We start from the raw sequence: 25,879 nt of genomic DNA, 5'->3' as shown, positions 1-25,879 counted from the left end.
ACCTTGATGATGTCATCCGGGTCATTTTTTTCAAACGCTGGAAAGGTCCCTCTAGACCCACAGAACACATTACGTGGCTGTTCCCACAAGCTGAGTAGTCCTCCTTGTGACAAGTACTGTAAACTGAACTTCATGTTCCAAATCAGCGGAGCGCCCTGTAAATTATATTACCATGAGTTCCCGAATAAAATGCATCAAGTTCAAGGCTGAGGTGGGAAAATGTCTGCGTACAAAACCTAAAGCTGTTGTCTTTGTTGTGTAACCTCGGTGCACCATAAAGCACGTTGCATTCACACCGTGAGCAAAACCGACGGATGTGTCACTGAGCATGTAACGCCTTCATACTGGAAAAATCACAAAATGATCAAAGCGGGATTTTTGTGTGTGCTGCTGATGGATACTATTGTTGTACAATGTAACATTTCAAGAACTGCACATTTTGTTCATTTGCAGTTTGACATCTTTTGTCTGCACGCCTTGCTTTGTTTCCTGTTACAAAATGCTACAGTACATTTATTCTGTACACTATGAAGATTAGTGCATACTTATACTTTATAGCATATGCTACACTACGGTAGGCTTGGGCCTGACATTTCACCGGGGGACGGTATATGACGGTATCTGTGTAAAAACAAAACAAAACGTAAAAGCTGAGCTGCAGGTGATGAAGTCATTGTCGCATGTATGACACTGCCTCGCCTACAATGCTGTTAGCCTACTTAGTGCTTTTTTTACATTCGAAGCTTCTATTGATCCTTGAACAAAATCCTCAATTTGAATCAGGTGGTTCATCGGATTAAATGAGTCAGTCTTTTTTATTAAATCAGCTTTCTTTAATGATTATAACTTGTCAGTTATGGCGCTGTTAGATTACTGCTAGACCGCCCCGTTAACACAGGCGCTGCCTCCAAACGGGCACACAAACACTGTTTTTAAGGCAGTGCAAATGTTGTTTTCGAAAGGCTAAAAGCTAAGAAATATGGATTGAAGCAGAATGTTTCGTTGGATAATCTTTTTTCAATAAAGTTTGACTTTTGGACTTTACAAACGCTCTGGAGTTATTGGAAATGTCTGGATCACACGAGTCAGAAACAATCCTACGCAGCCACTATCAGCAATCGGATGGCTTTTTGTCATTTTATTTTCAGAATCAGATTTATTGCCAAGTAGGTTTACACATACAAGGAATTTGCTTTGGTATTTTGGTGCCTGGCAACAAACATAGTAAGTAGAAAAATATAAAGAAAGATAGCAAGCTACTGCGAGTCAAAAGTCATAAATATAAAATAGATAATAAGATATGAAAAAATACTCTAAAAATAGTAAAGGGTATGTACAACATGACTGTTATTGTAAAGGGATGTGCAAGACTCTTACATGGGAATGTCCAAGAGTTCCCAGTATGAAGTACAATGAATATTTGCAATGTGCGAGATGGTGGTCTAGAAGATGTGCGTTAATGTAGTGCGAGTCGGGTGTGTAGACTTTACGCTAATATAACGAGTAATGAGGGGTCGGGGGGGGGGAGGCTGCAGGAAAGGAACTGTTTCTGTGGCGTGAGGTTTTGGTCCCAATGGAGAGTCTGTAACAGTCCGTGTCCAGGGTGGGAGGGGTCAGCCACAACCTTTCCTGCTCGCCTCAGGGTCCTGGAGGCGTACCGGTCCTGGAGGCGTACCGGTCCTGGGGCGTACCGGTCCTGGGGCGTACCGGTCCTGGAGGGAAGGCAGATTGCAGCCAGTCAGCTTCTCTGCGGAGCGAATGAGACGCTGCAGTCGGCCCTCGTCCTTGGCGGTGGCAGCAGTGTACCAGGTGGTGATGGAGGAGGTGAGGATGGACTCAGGGACTGAGGTGTAGAAGTGCACCAACAATTGTGCTAATTTAAGGGTCTGCCTCTGAAGGAGTGAGAGCCGCTGCTCTGCGACAGACTCTTGTTCAGCGAGCTAACCCAGCAGCACAAAGAGGCCAGCAGCGGCACAGAGGCAGCGGGGAAAACTGAAGAGTTTCTGGTTATTTCGACCAAACCAGAGCTGGTGACTGTTGGAGCAGTTCAAAGACTAACCAAGACGGTTTTGGTGAGTTTTATTTTGTTTCTGTTGAGAATGAATGAAGTGTGTTTCATGACGAGTTAACAAGGAAATTAAGAACGAAACTTCAATTCAGGCGTTGTACGGTTGTATGTTTCTGTGTAAGAATTATTATTAAGACTATTAAAGCTAAGAGAGCTTGTGGAACTTAGTGAACTCGCAGCTGGCACACGTCTCCCAGCTGAGGGGGGGGGGGCGCACACACCTGCACGGTTTCATATTTTTGACGGTACTGAAAATCATTCCTTCGGGATTTCTCAATACCCTGGTATACAGTAATGCCTCGATAGCGGCCGGTTAGCTGGTGGTGTTAGGATGGTATGGATGTGTTATCATTATTCTGTCTTTTCTGTTCAGCTTTGACTACTGCAGTACTGACAGTCCTTACACTTTATTATTATACTGATATCATATGAGAAAAACATCCTAAACTCAGGGCTGAGTAGCTACAACAGAATGTATGCTATTTGCTATGCTATGCAATAAAGTCACCAAATACAGTACTGATAGCAGAGAAATATTGTATCATAACTGATTTTGTATATTGATGGAAAACATACAAGAATGCAAAGTATTTTAAGCTCAATGCAAAGTGACTAAACCTAATGGAGACCGTATAGAAATGTTATGGTGATGTTATTTGGGACGGGAGCTACTGCTCTGCAGCTTTTATGTTTCGGTACTTGTTGATAGTGACTGCTCAGTACTGTAATACATCTGCTGCTGCATTCATGAAATATATTTGGCATAATCAACAACAAATTTCATGTTTAGGCTTGATATTTTTTATTTCATATGAAACTGGGATTGGTTAAATAAGTAACTTAATGAAATGAGATCCTATGACATTTACAGCTGTACATTATCCCTTACGTAGTCTATACCTTTCACAGTGACGGATACACCCATCAAGGCCTCCCGCAGAGCGCTCCTCTTCCTCCACCTCCCTTCCTCGGTGTTGTACATCTCCACCACCTTCAGGGGGCTCTGGTCCTCTCCCACTCCTCCCACCACCAGGATTTGTTTTCCCAGCACAGCCACTGCTGCCCCAGCACGAGGGGTGGGCATGGGGGGCAAGCTTATCCACCGGTCCCCCTGCAAACAGGGGCAGTTACAGACACAGCCACAAACCATGAAGGAAAGCTCAGCCGTCAGAATATCTGGTTATGTTTCATGTTTCAACTAAGAAAATACAGTGTTCAGGTCATATTCCCTAACTTAACAAGTCGATGGCCCACAGGACACAACAGATGTTTCATCGAGGCTAGATACTTCATACATTTTAGCTGCAGTGAGCAGCACAGCCCCCAACGTTTTCTGTTTAGAGGTTTAATTTTTCCTAGGTTTTAGTTTTTCTTTTCTTATTTGGTGCACCTCCTCAATGCTTGCATTTGCTTTATATATAGACAGAAGTAGTTTATTTCCCATTTAAACCAACTGATTAGTGCTAGTGTCTCCAGATGTTATTGCATGTACTTACAGTAACGAGCGTAGTAGAGCGATCTCCACCGCTCGCCGACACAGACGGCAGGAGGCTGCGGCGGCTCTGATAATACGGCGGCCTTTAATGATTTAGCCCCGGCGTGGCATTTTACTTGCCCAGGGCAATCAGGCAATCCTTAATGGTGAGCCCCGGTAAGCCAATCAGATCTGTCGATACTGAGTTATCGAAGCACGTGTGACATGTGCCTGCCGATCCTAGAAGGAGTTTTGGTACCCTCAGAAGGTAACATTTTTTGCATATTTCTACTCCTATAAGTTCTCCTGTGTTGTCCAAATCTAAGTGATTAGTGTTTTGAATAAGACGTATGTTAGAATATTACTTGGATTAGAAACATTGTTTCTTTTGAAATGAAAATATGAGTTTTAGCGTGCCAGTAAACAGACCACATGCTGCATCGATACAGAGGCTGCAGAGTGTGGTTCATTGCAATGATATATAGCATGATGAGCATGTATAGTTTACATTATTGTATGGAGTTTATATTATTATACTGTTAAATAGACAATACATGTGTATGTTTATCTTCATTTATTTTTTAATTAACATTTTTACACTAACAAAAAACTCACACTGTCTAAGGTGGATGTAAATGAGTATAGCTGATAACTTCTCTGCATGATGGTAAGTGGACTGTACTTATATAACGCCTTTCTAGTCTTTCCTTTCCTACTCAACCACACATCACATTCACACACACTCACACACCGAGGGCACAGTCCTCGGGAGCAATTTGGGGTTCTTGCCCGAGGACGCTTCGACGTGTGGGCTGGGGGAAGCCGGGATCGAACCGCCGCTTGGTGGACAACCCGCTCTACCACTAAGTCGCCCAAGTCAATCAGTCAATTACTTCAGTTAATACTTTTCATGTTATGTTAATGCACCATATATATATTCATTCCATATAGTTGTTTTTTTAATGTCATGTGCGTCTTTTAACCAAGAATTCTGTGATGCTCCCTTTAAGCCCACTTGACTGTGTTTCAATGCGGACTTTCTCCATTTTGACCTTTGAACCATTTTCCTCCCTAATTTAGACCTCACCTGATGAATCAGCTCCATAGTTCAGATAATTAATACCCATATTTATTCATATATTATAAATGTGATTATATTTATTATATACAATCACCTCAAAGAGCACAGACCTGCGTTAGATTAGAAGAAAGTAGAAATTACAGAAAAGTTTTTCTCTTCTTGTTTATTTTGCTCAAGTTATCGGCTAATGATACGCGAGCTTCAAGATGTTGTGACCGATGTCTCCTCACAATGAACTGAAGGGTTTCAAAATGGGTTTTTACAGTGTTTTCAAATTTACATTTGAGAATCAGTTAAAGTTAGTACATTAGTTTTGAACCTGCAGACAGTTTTTCTTTCAGCCAGTCTTCAGAAATCTTCAGAAAAACATCTGCAGCTGTCTGGACCAGACATTTTGGCCAGTTTTAAAAGCCAACAGCACACCACAGGATAGACATACAGACAGAACGGCAACACAGATTGAAAGATGAAGTATTGAAGAGTAATTTCCACTATAGTTTTGATTTTGTTGGTAAATTGTTTTTTGGCTACATTCCAAAGACAACATGTTGTAGCTTTAGCTTCCTCTGCGCTGACAACACAGCAAAGAGGCCGTTTACAGGCCACAGGATGGGAGCGCAGACTATTGGGAGCTAAGAGATTACAGATTTGAACAGAGAAGTTTGTTTAAATTATTGTTTTGAATATACTGTATATAGTTATTTAGCAACAAATCATGAAGTGGGCGGATTTGGAACACCCATGGGCTTAAAGGGTACGTTAGGTGCCCATTAAGCCCATGCCAGACTTCTGACATATTTTGACAAATTAAACAATAAAAACATTAGAAACTGGTATTAATGAATTATTGACATTTTGACAATTTTAACTAAAATGTTCCACTCAAATTGGGGCAGTATAAATTCAAAATGTCTGAAAAGTGGATTTGGTGGATTTAATACGTTTCCCATAGTGCTTTGCTGCTGATTTGCTAAGAAAATGACAAGCTTAATAGTCCAGCTGTTTCCCCCTTTCAGTCCATTAGGGGAAATGTAACCTTCCAGGTACACACATTTGAGTGTGTGTGTGAACGTGTTAGTTCAGATTTTTCTGTTGTAATTTTTACCACTATGAAAAAATATAAATTGTCGCTTAAATTTTTGTTTAAAATTTTTACAATAACGTTTTACCAAATTGTTGTTGCTCTGACATCACTAGTAACAGTACGGTGTCAGTCACCTGCTGTGTATTTGTACTCGAGCCAAAATGAAACCTCAGATACAGTGTCCACGCTGCATGTGTTTGGTACCTCGGGGGAGTAGAGCTCCAGGGCCGGGCAGGGCCTCCCCGCAGCGTCGCAGCCCCCTAGCATGTACATCTGCCCCCCCACCTCCGACAGAGTGTGGTAGACGCGCCCGCTGGACAGTCGTGCCAGGCTCTGCCAATGAAACTCGTGTGCTGAAGGTACCGCCATGGCCTCTGCACCTCAGGGGAGACTCACCGAGGCAGGGGGGAATGATGGAGGAGGAGAACCAGTCAGGGAAGTTTTGGGGCGGATTGATCAGGGGGAGCAGAGAAGATGGAGGCGTGGGAGAGCTGGGAGACCGGAGTCAGGGTCCCAGGGTGAGGGGGAGGTTCTTTATTGCAGATGTGAAGCGGAGGTGAGCGGCCCGAGTGTCGGATCAGTCAAAGGCCAGGCTGAACTCTCCTCCCCTGGGGATGGTCCGCCCCCTCGCGCACCGCCCTGGAGAAGATATGAGGGGGAATTGGATTTAGCAGTTCGATATGCAGCAGAGCAGAGCACGAAGCAGTGAATACATTTTTAAGAACTATAGTGAAGAGCAGTGTGTGCATTTTGAGTTACAAGAGTGGACACTTACAGGATTAGGATTAGGATGTCCTGCGTTAGTCATAGGCAGAGGTGCAACGTAAAGTACACGTGCGTTTCCTCAAGTGCTTGATTATTTCTATTTTATGCTACTTTAAACCTCTACTTAACTACATCTCTGAGGGATATACTGCACTGTTTACCGCACTACAACTATCTGACAATAGTGCTGCAACGATTAATCAATTAGTCACTCAAAATAAATGAATTGGCAACTATTTTCATAATCTGTCAAGTCATTTCTTGAGTAAAACTGCCAAATGTTATGTGGTTTCAGCTTCTCCAAAGTGAGGATTTCTGCCTTCTCTCTGTTTTATATCGTAGTAAATGATTATCTTTGGGTTTTGGACCATTCTGACATTTTATGGCCCAAACAATGAATCAATCAATAAAGAAAATAACTGTCAGATTATTCGATAATGAAAACAATCGTTAGTTGCAGCCCTATCTGACAGCGACAGTTACTAGTTGCTTTGCTGATTAAGATTGCACATATGCAGCATAAGATGAGCATAAAAAAATAAAAAACATTTTATATAAATATTATATAATAGTATATAGCATGGACCAATGGCACACAGCACAGCATTTATAGCCTACGCTAGTTTCCCTATCATCAGCATCCCTAGATGGGCTTTTATGCAAATACACACAATTCAACAAGAAAATACATCAAAAGCAGCACAAAACACAACAATGATCCAATAAACTGACCATGAAAGGCGAGCACCAGGTCATTCATAACTACAGGACTGTTTCAACGTAAGTTTAAAACGATCCATTTTGAGTTCTGTGGAAAGAGTTATTTATTACACACTGGTCCCCCGAACACAAAACTTTACATAAAGAAAACATGTTAAGATTATTTTTTTCCCGCCCTTTTTGCCTTCATTTGACAGATGACAGTAGACTGGCAGGAAAGATGGAAAGAAGAAGAAGTCATGCAACAAAAGTCCCAAGCCAGAATGGAATCAGGGACATTGGATTGCATGGTACGCGTCCCAGCCCACTAGGCCACAAGGCTCTGAATACTTCTCAACGGATAATAATAGCATGGGCAGGAATACAAAGGAATACACCCACTGCCTGAACTGTCACGTCACTCACTCAGAGTATTGAAACTTTAGCTTACATTTCCAACGTCCTGCGTTAAACAACATTCACCCGATTCCACGTAAGAATTCCCTTGTTGTGTCGCTGAAAGTTCATGTCTTTGGCCAGACAGGTGTCTCATTAAAATGAATGGCCCGGCCTTGGAGCTACCACAAGGTCTCGCCTTCTAATTGAAAGAATAATGCGAACTGCTTAGTGAACATACTTAGCGCCATGCTTCTCATGAAAGACGTTTGCAGCATGGTGATCACTGACTCCACGTTACAGCGTACCCACCTTTCCCTTTAACGCTACATCACTGTGCCTGTGTGTAACTGAGAATCAACACAGCCTCCTCTTCCATGCTCTGCTCAGATGAGTAGCAGCTGCAGTCCAGTGGAACTGAACGACACGGTGTCTCTCATGTTTTAGTTCCCTTCCTTGTCGTTGTTGTTTTTCCCTGTGTCATCCCTCAGGAGCTTTCTGTTTCCTGCCTGTAACCCACTGCTCCCGCCTACGTACGGTTTCCAGCGAGGAACGGGGGAGGAAGTCTGTCATCGCCGTGGGAGGAAGCATCCAGAATGAACCCACGATGCACTGCAAACCTAATTCTGACTACATCACCTTAAATGCACTCGGTTTCATACAGGGAGGAAGAACAGTAGTCATTAGTGCCAAAGTCAGGTGTGTTTGAGGAGGTCACAGGGAGGAGATTTAAGTGAAAATGTCCCCAGCTGTGATTTAACAGTGTCTAAGCAGTTTATCCTTTAAAGCTTCACATCTCTTTTTAACACACACACACACACACACACACACACACCCCCGTCTTTTTACTGCCACGCTTTGTCTACCTGCCGCACCTCTGATCATCTCACAGACGGAGGAATAAAGGACGGAGGGTGAAGATAAAGAGAGGACTGTCCTTCAAAATAAAATCTCCCCCATTTTAGTGTGCTCGGGTAGGTTGCCATAGCAACAGTTAGGCTTTTGTTTTTTTATTGCTTGTGCACATGATTGCTTATCGCTTGGTTTGCTGTTAATAATGGCTTATGAGAAAGGATGAAAAACAAATAAAAGCGCTTGCTTTCCTATAGGCTGACCCCGGCAGGCGTGCGCTGGCTAACGAGGCAGGGTACTTCTCTCCCGGCCCGGCTCGCAGACTGCATTAATTGCAATCTGTAACCGATTTGGTTCGCCACGTCGTTTTTTTTAATTAACTGCTTGAACAGCTTGAGATCAACAGTAAGCCCACCAGCATCATCTGAAGTCATTTACAATCAGCATGCCTCCAACTTGAAACTTTTAATTAGGTAGCATAGTTATTCTCGCTCAGCTCCCTCCGTACCGGCACTGTCTCTAATGTAAAGAAAGAGAAAGCTTTATTCATTAAATGAAGTGCATGTTAATTTCATATCATGTCTTCTCATTGATTAGTGTCTTATCGACCTTCCATCCAAGTTTGAATGACGGTAAACATCATTTATGATAAACAGGTTGCAGTGGAGGAGGAACATCTGACCTCAGTCTGTTGGTTGTCCTGCTCGTGGACTTCAGACACATCAATATGCAAATATTGAGATTGCAAAAGCTAACCCGAAGCCAAGGCCCAAATCCAGTCAGTAATAACATTTGATACAACAAATTGGAATATTTGAGATGACTAAACTGGATCCAACCACACCGCCATGCGACTTAATCCCTTATTAATCAGACCTGGAAGGAGGAAATCCAGCATTACTCCCCCCAGGAAAGACTCACATTAGGGAATCAGATCGAATTAACGCTCACATTTACAGTCTCATATTACTCATTTTTCATGATGTTGTTTTCAGATATATCATTTAAATAAATAAAAATGTATTGAATTAGTTCAATTGAAAGAGTTCGAAAGTAAACCTGCTGATGGGTTTTCCATTTCAAATGTTACAAACTCGTCTGACTGGATGGATTTCAGTCACTGTTTAGCAATGGGAGCCAATCAGAACCAAGTCTAGTTTGATGAAGCATTAGCTGGAGTTAAAGAGCAACTCCACTAATTTTACACATCAGAGTGTACAGGTGTGGGCGTTGTATAAGTTGTATAAAAGCTTTTGTGGCTGCAGAGGGAGCCGTGTGATTAAAGGTAACTGTAATAAACTGGAGTCGGCGTCGGCCGGGGCTCTCTAATGTGTTAGAGAGTCAGAAAGCAGTGATGAGCAGCGGCTCCAGGCTACATACACACTCAAATCTGCCAAAACTGTCTGCAGTTGAGGTGCATTGTGGGTAATGTAGGCACAAGGTTTTGACAAGGAAGAAGAATGCCTGGAATAAAATAAGACAATATCTCCGGTTCTGCTGCATCCATTTTTAACTTAAAAAAAACGACGACTGTCCATCGTGGGTTTGATAATGTCACAGGAGTGCGATGATAAATTGGTGGAGTACTCTTTTAATTAGCACATACATAAACATTAAACCTTAGTTAATAAATCTTAGTTAAATCAATAATTCCAAAACTTGGACCAGGAACGGTAGATTCATGAGGTTTCAATGAGGAGCAGCTGGCTGAGGGAGATGCCAGGGAGCTGGAACTTTCTAGCAGGAAGATTTGTTTTGGTGTGTTTTCTGTCAGTAAAGAAACATCTAAATATCACAATATAAAACGGGTAGCAAGCACTCACCCATCTTTAACTTGAGTGGTTAACCTGTCCAGTCTGATCTCGAGCGCACAGCTGACAGGTACATGGTTTGTTAACATGACAACAGACGTGCATATTCAGCGGATTCAGTGTGGACAGACGCGATGCCACGCCACCGTCAGACGTCCACATTCAGTTAGGACACGCTGTAAAAGTGAGAAGCGTTAGGTTATAATGGCCACAAAGTATATCTGTGTAAATATGACCAGTCAGATGGTAGCCAGTCAGCTGATGAGTGAGCCACTGGTTGTGAAGCATAAAGAAGCAGCTGACTAACGCTATTAAGGTGCATCACACAGCGAGCGGGTGCTGCTGTGGCTGCGGCCTGGCAACGGCAACGTTCTGTATTTTGGTCCTACCGGCCACAGGCTGCTGCTCTCCACCCAGAATAATGCCATCACGCAGCTAAAGAGAGGAAAGGGTTAGAAATATGACACGATCTGTTCGTGGTCCCAGCCTGGATAAATAAGCTGTGAAGCTGCTCCTACAGCGTTTCTCTTCATTGATCTGTCTGATCTCTGCTGGTGAAGAGGGGAGTCACTCAGAGCGCTCCGACAGCGCTAACATCAGCTCCTGCATCGCAGCAGCCGCTCACGGGCTGAAAGCACCTTCAGTGTCAATACCGGATTCTAATCAGCGGTCAAGGATGGAGGCTTTGCAGCCATTTTGGCATCAGTTTGTCGACACTTGACAAATGGGAGATGCAGTATTGTATCTTTCATGAATTCCCCGTATCTCCTGCTTGTTATTACAATTAGTCAGCTGACAGGATGTTTTTTCCCCACTTGGCCGCTCACAGTTCTGTACAACAAGACGTAAACGTGGTGTGAGTATGACATTCCCATTAACATGAAATATTGATAATATATTGATAAATAATAATAATAAATATTAAAATCTGATGTCTCATCTCTGAGCACTCAGTCACATTTGAAACCTCCCATCACTTGCAACACAACAAGAGCCTTGCCAGCCAGAGTGCAGGCAGGCCATGATTACAGCTCAAAGCACGAGTGATGGAGTGATGGAGTGATGGAGTGATGGAGTGATGGAGTGTGGCTCAGTCTCCACTGATGACTCCTGCGCAGTGGCAAGATTTCGCTGTGACACATTTCCATCTAGATGGCAGCTTGTTGTTTTTGTTCTATGTTGGAAAATCACACCACCAGTGAGCTTACATACACACATCTAGGTCGTTACCACAGCAACCAATGCAGACAGTTACAAGATGCCTGAAAAACCAAATCTGACGTGATCACCCAAAACCCACTGGAAAGGCAGTCCCATGCATCCGGATCAGAAATCCACACGTGCCTACAGTCTGAACAGCCACACCCTTTCATTTCCTCGGACTGTGAGGAAGCACAGTCCCTGGTGAGCAGGGGCTCGGGGACTACAAATATATAACAGAAAGCCTGCGTTAGAAACCGGAGGGGTAGAGTTTGAAAGACTTGGGTGTTTACCGGGCAGAAGGGGTCTAATGAAAGATGCTATTGAGTTGCATTATGGGAAATGCAGAATGTAGACTAAAAGTTAGGATATCTTGGCCGCTGCTGATTCAAGTTTGACTTTTCTTTTTGTAATCTGTCCCTTGTAACTCCCCCAACGTTATGAAAGTGAAATACTAAAATGCTATAATATATGATAAAATGGAGTATGTTTATTGAAGAGAAAGAGGAAAAACTCAACACGCAGCACACAAAAGGCCTTTTGGGATTTTGGAAAAGGTCTGTGAATCCAAAAAAGTGCTGTTTGCACTTTTGTTTGCAGTAAAAGGTGGGCTGAGTACGTGGAAACCAAAATCGCACCGTTCCTGTGTCTGATCTGCATTAGCATGTTTGTTTCAGCTTGTTTTTACAGGATAATCTGCAAGTGGAAATCCTGCCAATGGGTGAAAAACCCGTCGTGATGGACATCATGGTGTTTGAAATTAAGGATGAACAGGACCGTGATCCCGGCTCCTGCTTTGACCACCACATTATAGCTTGAAATACAGCAGCAATCTGGAGCCTGCTGTATGGTCTGAATGTTTTAACAACAACCTCCTTCCCTGAGTCTCCTACACCGGGTTGCTTTTAGCGCAGTAACCTGTTTTTCATTATTTAGAGGGCAGATAAAACTCCTGGTGTGCTTTATTCTGGTCTACAACTGACCCTCTCTGTACTCCCTCTCTCTCTGTGGGTGCAGGCCGTTCAGCAAGGGATCATTTATTGACTTGTATCTAATTAGTCTGCAGTATTCAAATAGCACATCTGTGCTGCAGTCTGGGGCTGACCTCAGTACACCGCCAAAGTTGACAAAATGTGTTAGTGCGTGCATGCGTGTGTGCGCACTTATCTGGATGTGTGTGTGTGCGTGTGTGTGTGTGTGTGTGTGGCGAAGAAAGTGCCTGAGCTTTATCAGACAGCAGCTTTGCACACTGGTCTGGTTTTAACAATTCGTCCCCCTGAGCTCCAATTGCAGTTCCACCTCCCTGAGTCTGATACAATCAGCACGGTTTTGGCTCAAACAAGCCTTATCTGGCAAAGTTCAGCACAGGCCAGCTACTTCATGGTAACAACCTGCAACTGATACAGATCCATTTAACTTTAGGGGCGAGAAAAAGTCTTCGCAAAGTAAAGATAGACGCGCAAAGTGAAGTGAAGACACGGCGGTTCTTGTTTATCACTACAGGCTTCTGAGTAAATAATCTGGGACATTTTCATATAAATAAATGTGTTTCATTACTTTCCTCTGTTCACTGACGCAACTGAGGTTCAGCCCGTTGAAGTCCTGCAGTAAGCTCACCTGATACGGTGGAAAGAAGGGAGACACTATAAATATAGTATGATGTATCCACACGCATCCTCAGCTCACCTTTGGTGACATCTGGATCAGTGAACAATCCCCTTTCAGTACGCTGCCACGCTGAGGGAAAACCCACCCAGCAGCTTCTTCTCTTCTAAACAGATATGAGAACAGGTTCGACCCACAGGTTCGAACGAGCTGTTCTGTTTTTTAATTAGCTGATGTGACTAACTTCATGGCAAACACACCTTTTTCACAGCATACATTTGGACATGGCATGGCAGGAAAAGCTCAGGGGCAACATTAATGATGGCTGCCTTCCACTTAGGGAAGGTTCTGGTATTGTGCGTGCTGGCTGACTGGAACAGCTTACACTTGAAGGAACTGAGCCATTGTTAATGTTATAATTCCATCAAAATGTCTGCTGGGAAAAAGGTCTATACCGCACCCTGCTGCGAGCTTCATACCAACATAACATGGCTTAAGTGACAAAGACATACAGTTGAGCATAATCACACTCGAATGAGGATCGGCATGTGAAATGAACCTGAAGTGATTTGGATTACTATAGTGACTTCATACTTACATCGTCTATGTTGCACGACTCATTGTACTTTAACAAATCCAAATGCCATTTCTCAGTGTCTACAGTTAGCGTTTATATATATATCTATATACGAAAGTCATCATTTCTAACATGATGTAAACTCTGAGTTTACGGCTTTAACCACAGCAGTGCTCTCTTACACCCAATGAACACAGCGCTGCTGCGTGGCGGCCTCCGCCGTGCGATGCTCCAGCTCAGTCAGTGTCCACTGGAAGCGTTCCGGGATTTTCCATGCTTTACAAGCATGAATACAGCTGCTTTTCTCCTTGCATTTTTCCTTCCCTCTCTCTCACTAGTTTTGCTGCGTATGTGTGAAGACAAAGTCAGACACAAATTAAGCGCATCATTCTAATTTACTTCTATACATAAGTCAACTGTTAGTAAATACACTTGTATACATTCCCAAGTGAACGGTCCGGGACGGGAACGGTGCCGGTGGACACGAACACACGGGAGACAATGGCAGCGGATTGGCTCCAGCAGCCGGGCCGGATGCTGCGTACACCGGCCGTTGTATATTATTTTTTATTATTTCTGTATCACTTTCAACACGGCACAAGTCTGACATGAAAGCCGTCAGATGAAGGTAAAGGCTACGACAGCTCAAGGTGAAACATGCGCTCTTGCTCACCGTGCAGCTCTATTACTTATCATTTAATTAGCATCTTCTTTGCATAAAATGTCAGACCAGTTAATAAAACGTATTCTTTTTTTCTGGCACATTGCGGGGAAAAAAGGTAAAAACTAGCATCCTAGCACAACCACAGTAATATTCAGACCAGCTTTCTCCCTCCTTATATTTTCCTTTTTTTAGCAAGCCAGCTGCATGGATGAATGAACGAATATCCAGCAAACGCTTCACATACAGAATATGAGCAAATGGTAATTAGACAGTCTATGCTTCTGCATTATAAAGTAAGCAGCAGAATTATCTGCCCACTAAGTGATGAAACTGATAAGTACATTTATTAGGGGATTCACTGTGAAAAGCAGGAGTGCGTCCATGAATTAATGATTTAACGGCAACATCATTTTTTACTTACTTTTTACTTTCCACAACACTGTGCTCGCTCTCTGCTCCCTCAAATATCACACGAGCTTCATCTCTTTCTGTAAGTGTCGTGTCTGAATAAAGCTGTAGGGAACATTTACAAACAGTAACAGAAAGCCGTCACTTTGGCAGCTCGATGAAGCCAGAAATGTTGCGTGTCCCATGTCATTCAGCTGCAGCACCTCAGCAACCAGTCCCTAAAAGCACTTCCAATATTATTGCAGAGACTTGGTTTCAGGACCAGACTACGATACTCTGCCAGTTGTGTCCTCGCTTGGTTTATTTTGTGTACCCAGCTTCAACGTTTGTGTCTGGCTTGCAGTCTGTGCTGAAAAACAGCGACACCAAGAAGCTTCCTTTGGTTTGTGTTCATTTGTTTGAGAGAGACAGACGCACTGCTTCTGTCCTCTGCTTTTTTCATTTCTCAGTCACAGTTTCACTGACAGGTGATGTCTGGAAGGTGCAGAGCACAAACACTACAGCAAAGAGAGCTGAGCAGTAAAGATGGAGCCAAAGTAAAGGAGGAACTTGTAGATTACTTTTGGATAGGATCTGCAGGACAGCAGGCCTCATTTTCTCTGCTTTGCTTCAGACCAACACAGTATACTGTACATGACGTTTACACGCTCTCGTAGCTATAATACCTCAGGGCCAGCGTGTGAACACACAGCACGTTCCAGCGGGAACACATTCAGCCTCTCTGGCTGACAGAGCCTCAGCTCAGCTGAATCAGCACCTTGTTTCCAGCAGCAGCTGCAGACATCCTGCCGCTTCTGACGCTCAGCTCTAAGATTAGATGAAGCTCCGGGTTACCTGGCTGCCCAGCTCCAACTGATCTACTGGCCCAGACAGGATTAGGAGAATGTGCTGCCGTAACAGAGCGGGGCAGGAAGCTAAAGTCTGGCGGTTTGTGGGCTGCAGAGAGTCGCTCAGCCAAGACTCTCCTCTGGGTCTGAGCTGACCTCTGGATCAATAGGAGAGAGGGAGAGACAGCATCCCTCAGCCTCCGGAGAGCAAACGGAGCCAATGGCTGCTCTCTCTGCTAATCTTATCTCTGCTGTGCACACATAAACACACTGTGTGCTATCGGTAATAAATCACCATCAACAGACAGAGACTCTATGGTGACAAGTAACAATGCAGCATAATAATGTTGCCACAACCTGGAGCAGGAACATGTCCTGTCACTGGAGCTTCTTTTAGCTCTGCTGCTGCTGCTTGGCCCCCTCACTGTGAATGTTGTCATTTACATATTTTACACAAGATTGAAATGGCGAAGCGGTCCATCCCAGCTGCTCCTGCGTCCGTACTGGTGCTGATGAAGTGAATTAGCAGGCTGAATCTGGCAGCGCAGGGCCCAGCTCCTATAATGAGAGAGAGCTGAGACTAAATCAGTTGTGGCTGATTGTTGGCCGAGGCTGCTGTGGAACAGTTGGTGTTTCTCTTATCTGCCTTTAAAAGGCAAACAACCCCCCCACCGCCGCCACCACCACCACCACCGCCCCACCCTGGCTTGGCTTGGCTGTCCTTTGTTTTTTGTCTTTTATTTGTGTATGTGCATGTGTCTGTGTTCAGCTGACAGATGCTGTAAAAGTGAGCACCCTGTCACCGTAGCAACTCAAGTGTGCCATCATGTTCGAGAGAAAAGAAGAGAGCACCTACTTCTTTCTCCTTCTCTGGTTTTCATGTCACTCTATCAGTCCATCTAGCCTGTAAAAAGACTTGTTCCACACCTAATCTATCGAGATTATCTGCCAATTTTATGTAAGATTAAAAGTATAACCCCTACTTTAACAATCCTTATGAGGTGAATGTATAGTCAACAGCATGGTAAGTTACTGTATGTAAGGAGAGGGTCTTTTAAAGCTGCATCAATAGATATTACAAGAAAAGCAGACATTTGGCGGGCAATCAGCACAGAGCTGGGTGGAATACCAGGGAGGTAATATGGAACGTGTGGTATGCTGTATTAGTTCAGCGAGCTATCTGGGCTAGCTATCAACTTTGTGTAGCCGACATCACCATAGCAACATATCGTCATGCGTGTTTCGTTTTGCCAGAAGGTGTTGTGAATGCAGCATTAGTAATGTCAAAACATATACTGTATTGTTATTTTTATTGGTTTTCTTTTTTTCCATTTGGGATCATATTTTGGCACTACAGTTCCCATCATTCTTTGGGTGATATAAAACAGGAAATGTAATGTTGCCATGGAGTCACTCGGATAGCTGCGGGCTACACCTGAGGCGCAGGTAAGTAAGCCGTCACTACTGCGGTGGCACCAAGCGGACATTGCCTATATCTGTTTACTTTTTGGGGAATCTGAATGAACTCCCTAACTGCACCATGGAAACTAGGAGTTCCTGTTTTCTTCCCCATGATTAAACAGATACTGGGACATTAACCTCAAAAAGACGTTAGAGAAAAGCTGGGGGAGTTGTGCTGATTCCAGCAGTATGTGTATGACGCCTATGTGCGCTGTGGGTTAAGGGAAAATAGGATTAGATACTGCTTTTCATCCTATTATAGGGTGAGGGCCTTGTGATGATCGCTGACTTAAGGTCAAAGTATAACCACCTTTTGAAAAACAATATACAGCATATACCTACACAAACACACACACTCGCACAACACGCACTCTTGCTCTGATGCACAGATGCACAAACATCTTAATGAGTTTTCATCTGAGAGTCGGAAGCAGCTGAAGCCGCAGCGAAGGTAATCAGAGGACGTGGCAGCATTTCGCATGTTGCTGTGCCAGGAGCCATGGAGACAAGACGGAAATAGATACAGGCGCTTAGGAAAAAGCAAACATTAGCAGAGCTGAGAAAACAAAGCTTGATGTATGCATGGACATGACGTGCCTGCAACAAAGAACATGCTTGGTTACATAAGGACAATATATGTCCCTTTTCCACTGTAGCACGGCCCCCTCCCTGGCTCAACCACTCGTATGTTCAGGGCACAGTGGTTCTGCTCCCTTTCACTGACTGCTGTGTAGGAGTCAAATTAGAGTGAGCTGATCCAGCGTGGCAGTGCTGTGAAGGCTTGAGTGGAGAAAAGAGCAGCGGAGGAAGAAGCGTAAGGAAAGGCAGGAAAGATGGAGGAGAGGCAGAAAGGGGAGGGGGAGTAACGGTGAGGAGTAGGAGAAGGGGGCTAGTTAATGGATGGAGGACATTACATGGAGGGGATAATGAGGGGGAGGGACAGCTTAATGAGGAGGGTGATAGAGACTGGGTAGCAAAGCTAACGGGTTACACGGAGCACAAGCTCTATTACAGAGGGGAGTTGGGGACATCATAATCCCTGTGGCCTTATAAGTAATTACTATGTGATGGAGAGAGAGAATGGTAAGACCTATCTACTGTCAGCAGAGCTGGGATGAACTCCCTAACGGTTCTTTCACTGCACCACGCTTTTACGTGTGTGTGTGTGTGTGTGTGTGTGCGTGTGTGTTCGCTGTACTTCTACCCTTTTAAGATTTGAGTGGTTGAGTGAGAGCATTTGTGCACAGTGAGGGCATTTCTTCACTTCTATAAGAGCGTTAGCTCAGGGTTAGGAGGTGTGTGCATGAATAAAGCAATCTATAGAAAACAGTCGTGTGTGTGTTTACCTCCTCTGTGTGTGGATCATAAGACAGCAGGAGGTCAGGACGGTGTCTTCTGCAGGCAAGCTGGCTGTTATTTACCTGTTCTACAGATACACAGTATCCAGTAACCAGGCTGCTCACCTTCAGTCTGGCATGAACATAAACACCAGCATTATGCCGCTAGGACTGACCAAATTAAATCGACTGACCTGAAGCAATTAAAGTTTGTTACTGTTTGTGTTATTAGCTATAGCTGATCTAGCCAGGCCTATTTTTGGACCTGCTGAACAACCAAGAATTCATAAGCAATGCAGTGATTTTTAGCTAGACACAGTCTCCAACCATTCACATTAGCTCCCTGTACAAACGAAGAAAGTAGTCCCTGCTAGAAAGAAATAGTACATTTATATCTGTATCATGTTTTCAACACATTTTCACAAATCTCTCATACAAAACTACCTCACTTGACAAGTTTAAGTTCAGGTTCACTTTTATAAGAACATGTGCCAACCAGCTAGTCGATGTCATTACTGACATTTTTTACATATCACTGTCTCAGGCGAGAGTTCCCACCTGCTTCGAGACGGACACCGTCGTCCCTGTGAGTAAAACGTCTGCAGTGTCTAGTCTAAACGGCCGCCGCCCTGTGGCTCTCACCCCCGTTCTGATCAAGTGCTTTGAGAACCTGGTTCTCCAGCACATAAAGAACAACATCCCAGCCAGCCGGGACCCTCACCAGTTTGCATTCAGAACCAACAGATCCACAGAGGATGCCATCTCCACTGCCCTCCACTCAGCCTCCACCCACCTTGAGAACAACAACACCACCTACAGCAGAATGCTGTTTGTTGATTTCAGCTCAGCAGTCAACACGCTCTCCCCATGAAACTGATTGGAAAACGCAGCTCTCTGGGCTTGAGTACCGCACTCTGCAACTGGATATTGCACTACAAACAGACCCCAGTTCAGATTGGGAGTCACACCTCCTCCACTCTAGTGCTCAACACCGGAGCCCCCCAGGGCAGTGTGCTCAGCCCCCTCCTGTTCACGCTGTACACCCATGACTGCAATCCCCCGACATGGAGACAACTCTGTTGTGAAGTTTATGGATGACACCGCCATCATCGGCCGGATTACAAACATCGAGATGAGACTTCATATACTGTATATATTGTTTTATTTTATTTTCATTTTATTCTATTCAAATTAAAGTATTTGTATATATGTTCTGCGTGTGTAGCGTGAAGGAGGCTACAACTGACATCTCATTGTGCAGCCCTGTGTTGTAAAATGACAAATAAATGAACCTTGAACCTTGATTGTCATCTGCACAAGAACAACCAATGATTCATACATTACTAAATATCACAACATATCATTGAAGAATATTCACTCTTAGAGCTGCTATAACATTTTTCATATTGTGTCTAATTTAACAATACCACTAATGCATGCTACAGTGTTAGCATAGAGCCTACTATCACTTTGCCAGGTGATAATATGCATAGCTTAGTGTATGTTTTTTGTGTAAAACCAGCTGTGTCCCAATTCGTACCAATAACATAAATATACACTTTCTACTAATGTAAACAGTGCACTTTGCTCAGTAAGTATACAATAAATGAATGCCATTTACAGTTTTGTACTAAAACGAAATGATAAAGTATGTGCCACCAGTCCTCAATCTAAATGTGACTTTGGAGCATTGCTGCCAATTCAAAATTTGAAAATGTCACTCACCTTGTCAGAAAGAGATGGCCCATCATGCCACAGCACTGACTGACAGACATACGTTATATCCGTTTTTAGCTTCCTCCTAACTTTGACAGGAGGGAGCTCATCATCCTGTTTGTCTTATGAGCAAATGAGCAGGCTAACGTTGAGGCCGGGTTCGAACCGCATCGATTTAACATAACCGCTGCACACTGTGCATAGCAACTGACCGAAATGGTATTTATGAGTGTGTGTGGAAGGATATAATCAATGTTTGCTGGAAAAAGAAAGGATAAGAGAAGGAAGTAAAACGTGAGGAGGGGGGTGGGAGTGGACAGGAAAGAGTGGGGAGAGGCGGTGAGGCTCTTCAACTAGAAGAAAATCAATGACACTACTGTACCTTAAGGGTTGGAATCCCAGGCAGCAAACCCTGGAAGATTTCTCAGCACTTGACTTCTCAGGTACCTGTGAAGTCAAGAAGATGACACTATAAACTGTACACCACAAAGCATTAGCACCCCAGACTGCAGCTCTACAAGGCTTTTTAGCCTTGTAGAGCGCCTTCCTTTGCCTTTACGGCCCACAAATCTACTGTATGTTTATCCCACAGCTCTCAGCTAAGGCTGCATATCATACCTCAGTTCTTTTTTGATTCAGAAATGTGTCCGCAGCACTGAGTATCAAAATGAAAAAAGGGTTTTATAGGAAAACATGTTTATATTTCTCAAAGTCAAATATCAAAAGTATCGCTCTCAGGTATCGAATTGGCAGTAGTATCGGAAAATTTCACCCAGCCCCATGCCAACCCCATTTCCAGCAGCAGCAGCAGCAGGCAGCTGTTTTTGGCCTAACAGCCCTGATAAAACACCTGCATGCTACTGCACAGCACCAAATGGCAGACAGACAAGGTGAGCCACTAGCATACTAAAGAAAGCCAAACATCTAGCAGCTACAGAGCCAAATATTTTTCTCAGGAGTCTGTGGAGACCGAAGCAGAGTGAAATTGGACTTAAATTCACCAGGTGGCCAGAACTATGACACCGAATTAATGCTAATGTTGTCTGGTGCATGTGTAAGTAGGCAATTGTTTGCTAGCATGTTAGCCACTACAACGGGTTGTGTACTGTACGAAATAGTTAGCTAACTATATTCAACTACAATATCACTGACATCAGTTGACACAGTAGTTTGAGTAAAGTGGGGGTCTGTGTTTCTCAGCTGGGGTTTCTGATGGGGACCACTGGAGTGCAAAGGTCTACCTCATATTGTTATGCAATTGTAAGTTAAAGGTCCAGTGTGGAGGATTTAGTGGCATCTAGTGGTGAAGTGCAGGTTGCAACCATGTGAACGCTGCTCGCCTCGCCCTCCCCTTCCAAACGTGCAGGAGAAACTAAGGTGGCCGCAAAACTTGCAAAAAAAAAAAAAAACGGCCCCGTCTAGAGCCAGTGATTGGTTTGTCCGTTCTGGGCTCCTGTTGAAACATGGCGGCGCAACATGGCGGCCTCTGTGGAAGGGGACCCGCTCCCTCTGTAGATAGAAAGGCTGATTCTAAGGTAACGAAAACACAACGGTTCTTATTTTCAGGTGATTATACACTGCTGAAAACATACTTATGAATATTATATTCCATCTCTGCCAATAGCTCCTTGTAAATGGTTCAACCTGGACTTTAAGTTGAAGAATTCTGGAGCAAAGTGTGAAAGAAGAGGAGAGTGACAATCTCCCTCAGGGAGGAAGGGAGACAAAGAAATGCCACTCTCCCTCCTGTACATCTGTGCTCAGTCCGAACCTGACGGACTGAAGACAGACAAGTGTGGTGAATATTTCAGATAGTGACCTTTCAGATGAGGCCTGGATGGTCTTTATATTCACTGTCACCGCTGTCATGAGGACTGTGAAAGTAGATCCATCATCATCAATCATCATTGCATGGGCTGGAGAAGGAGTTTAAAAGCCTACTGAGCTATGACCAATGATGGAAACAATCCAATAATATTGAAACAGGGGCTTCAGCTCAGCTGCCAGGTTATGAGGTAGCCAGAGCTAAACTAATGCAAGTTAATACAACAACCCTGCAGTAAATCCTGACTAAATGAAGGTAGCCTAATAATGTTGAGGTTCTGCTGACTGAGGGTGGAGGCTGAAATGTGTGGTGCTGATGAATTGTGTGGTGTGGTAGGTACTGAGAGGTGTTCCTAAAAGTTTGCCCAGCCCGTTTCTATCAGTGAGAATAGACGAAGGACTAGAAACATGTCTGTGGAACAGTTTCAGCATCTGAACCTTCGTGAAGCCAGGGTTTCCGGGACTGCTGTACTAGTTTCAGCTACGTGTGGCCAATGAACCGCTGACTGGGTGTGTGTTGTGTCTCTGGCTCTGCAGGGACCAGACAGCACTGTGTGTGTGTGTGTGTGTGTGTGTGTGTGGCACTCACTGGCCCTTTGCGCCATTATTTGGTATTTAGGCGGCTAATTAGAAAGCCAGCTTCGCCCCTGCTGCTGCGGCCGTGCCCATAAAGGCTGGGTGTGATTGAATTAAAAGCACAGCTCGCACCGAGGCGACCTAAAGTGTCACCTTCTTTAAAAAAACAGTTTGAATGTTAGCCTACAGTAACCATGTCGCACCACTCGCTTGACTGCACGTCCGCCTCGCTGAAGTTGAGAGTAGAAAACAGTAACTTTAACGAGTAACGAAGTCCTGCTAGCTGAAGAACTAGCATTACTTCTCAGCGGAGCCAGCAGGCATGGCTCGCGGATACATGTCCATTTATTCCCCCGCTCGAGCTACTTACTTTTCCCGTTCCCGTCGCCCCTGTGTCGGCGTGTGCCGCTTCTCCGTCTCCCTCCTCTCCTGCTCCTCTTCCTGGAAGCGAGATGGAGACAGGAGTGGGATCCAGGCGGAGGAAGATGGGAGGCGAGGCGCGCCGCTGAAAGCTCCCGCTGCACCGGCCGGGAGCGCACAGCAGGAGCGGGCTGGAGCACGACAGAGCCCCGCTTACCGAGCCTCATATACCGCCATTATGTGGGTCAGAGATGAAGTATTCATCTCCAGCTTTCATCCCCGCGATGGTACAATCCGGAGAGAGAGGGAGTGTCTGCTGACACTAGTTCATGTGTTTGAGCCGAAGGAGACACGTTATCACCCGAAGTGGGTGTTTACTGGTCTTCCCAGTAGCTGTGCATAGATGCAATCAGTCCAAAGGCATAGGGTTACTGGGAGCTGCTGGGAAGCATTCATTAGGTGAGCCAGGTCCAGGTCCAGGGTGTTGTGCATGCTGGCTCACTGGAAAGGCTTCCTGGGACACTCGATGGACCTGAGCCATCCTTAATGTTAGTAGTTCTTCACCTGGGCTTTTCCTGCTGGGATTCTGTCTCAGCTTCCCTGCTGTTGCTGGTATATATGTGTGTGTGTGTGTGTATATATATATATATATATATATATATATATATATATATATATATATATATATATATATATATATATATATATATATAGTCAAAAGTCATGGTCCTGATTGGTCCACACAGCCTGCCATGTACATATTTTTGAGGAGGTCATATGGCCTGACAACACCACAAACACCACCGACACTAGATTAAAAAGATGATTTTGTGTTGCAGTAGCTGTATAGTGAAAAATGTCAAGTTATCATTACGATGATGTTCACAAATGGTCACTAAACCAGAGGATCTTTGCTTTGTTGGTCTGGAAGCTGATTTATCAACATGAGTTAAAAACATCTCTTCACCCCAGTATGTAATGTATACTTTATCGATGATATCATTTTCAAAAATCAGCCTGTTGCACAATATTGAGCCCATGTCGCAGAAAAACTGCGTAATATAGTGTAACTAACCGGATTCTGTGTTTTGGATAAAGAAATATCCAAACGCAGTCACGTGACCAGCTGATCCCAGGGAAGGCTCTGATTACCAGCACTACATAAATAGTTAATACGAATAAGAAAGTTTCTGATTGTCTTCCAGCTCCGCCAGTCCTTCACGCTGTACGTCAGATTATAAAACTACACAACGCAACACATTCATACACACCCACCGGTGTGGAGGTTACAACACAAAACAATGGAGCTGGAGCACTTCCGTGTTGCTGAAGAGGCCACAACAGTGCCGTGCTCCCTACCTGTTAGAGAGCCACATCCTCGGCCTCACTTCCACAATCCATTTCCTTTGTCCCATTCCCACCTCTGTAACCTTCTGCCGCCACAGCTCTGCTATGCCTATTTAATGCCACAGTTTATTGTGAATATATAAAACTAATTATTGGTGTTGAAAAAGCTCAAAGTAATCCGAAACAATGTTTATTGGAGCCGGTGATTGGCTGTGCACCTGTTAAAATAGCATCTGCGTGCGACATGGTGTTTTATTGGTAATGATAGTTTGGCAACATGACAGAGTAAGTCACGTCTTGGAAATTATAGTGATTTGCTTTCTTCCAAACAATATTCGTATCTGTTGGAACTTGAATGAGTGTGTGCATGCACATTAGTATCCTGGTTTTGAGGCTTATCCTGATCATATTTGGGTTATGATGTTTACATGGACTATGAGAAACCTGGTTATGCATGCAGTATCCTTGTGTGAGCAGAACAGCAGCCACGTTTCTGCTCATCTTCACCAGTGCAGGTGTGTCTTTCACTCATCCACATTCTGCACATCTGTACCCCAGCTGTCGTTTCTGGACCGAGTCAGTAACAGACAGTCGAGGCTGGACCCAGTTTGGCTTCTGGCAGCATTCGCCAGCAGCAGAGATGGAGATTTAGCTCCTCCATCTTATCTTCAGTAATTGAGACAAGAGCATCAATAAAATGTATCCTTTGTATTTCCAGTGATCATTTATCGTCAGAACTGTTACTGTACTGACAACCTACAACATAACTTGAGCTGAGGACACGCCTGTGAACACGGCAGAGAATGAACAGAAACCTGGATACGGTGTCTATATTGTGTTGTGTTCAGGTGTCAAATCCGGTATAAAGGCTTATCCAGGTTTCTGAAACCAGGATGTGACGTTTACATGCACAAACATTCAGCAACTCCAAAAATAATGTGCATATAAGGACCCTCAACAGGACGACACGCTGTAACTGTAAGTATCTTAGCTCTGTGTTCCATGTTTGCCAGATTTGATCTTGACTGTTGTCAGTGTATCATTTCAGAAAAGAAGTCAAAGTTCAGTGGCATCGGTGCATTTCCCTGATGGGGTCCAACAGGGTTGGGGTCATTAGTGATTGAGATTCTTTACGTTTTCGCGAGACACTGGAACGTCTCGTTGAAACAGACTGGGGTGGCTGAAATAGGTCTTTATTAATTTACAACACCATTCAGTAAATGTACAAAGAGAACACATTTCATTCTGAACTTTACAAACCGTGCTGTGTCCAGTTCCAAACCGCCAGCACGGACCACGTTACTCCACAGACCAGAATGGGACTTTCTGACACGTGTTTTACCCGCAGCCTGTATACACTCTGTGGTTTTACCATATAAAGACACAGTGCCATAGAAATGGGAAACTTTTGAGGGAAAACAACAGCATGTAAAATCTGCAAGAACTAAAGAACACAGGGGAACCAGCACCAGATAAACAGTCCTGCTAAAAGGTAACGAGCAGAGTAGCAGTAGCTGCCTCTGAATCTTGTGGAATTTACAGAGTTTGATGCGGTTAAGCTACTTTTCAATCACATATTTAAATGTATTTAGTTAATTTATTTATTACAGTAGCTTGTTAGAGAGCTGAGGAAGAACTGTAAACAGAATTGTTTGTAGAAACTGCGTTTCCCTGCGCGCTTTAGGCTGTTCAGTATCTAAATGGTTATCTGGGTTTTACGGTAAGTCTGTGATTAATAATCAGCCTA

At 44.0% G+C, this 25,879-nt stretch overlaps 1 protein-coding gene across 2 annotated transcripts in view; it reads right to left on the bottom strand.

Moving 5' to 3' along the window:
• Window positions 1-23,272, bottom strand: part of klhdc8a (kelch domain containing 8A) — a 36,120-nt gene extending 12,848 nt beyond the window's left edge. The window contains exons 1-4 of one of the 2 annotated variants that reach the window (XM_044217941.1): window positions 22,796-23,272; window positions 20,408-20,472; window positions 5,912-6,346; window positions 2,969-3,179 (exon numbers count right to left, since the gene is read on the bottom strand). In XM_044217941.1, coding sequence (XP_044073876.1) covers window positions 2,969-3,179; window positions 5,912-6,076 — 376 coding nt within the window. In that variant the 5' untranslated portion in view covers window positions 6,077-6,346; window positions 20,408-20,472; window positions 22,796-23,272. Of the gene's footprint in view, window positions 1-2,968; window positions 3,180-5,911; window positions 6,347-7,879; window positions 8,144-20,407; window positions 20,473-22,795 lie in introns of those variants that run through there. The other variant, XM_044217950.1, reaches the window with a different exon arrangement.
• Between the last annotated feature and the right edge of the window lie 2,607 nt (window positions 23,273-25,879).

Source organism: Siniperca chuatsi, linkage group LG2 (assembly GCF_020085105.1).
Source record: "Siniperca chuatsi isolate FFG_IHB_CAS linkage group LG2, ASM2008510v1, whole genome shotgun sequence".
Taxonomy (NCBI): Eukaryota; Metazoa; Chordata; class Actinopteri; order Centrarchiformes; family Sinipercidae; genus Siniperca; species Siniperca chuatsi.
Note: the sequence above shows the minus strand (reverse complement) of the source record. Positions and strands in the feature narration are given on the sequence as shown.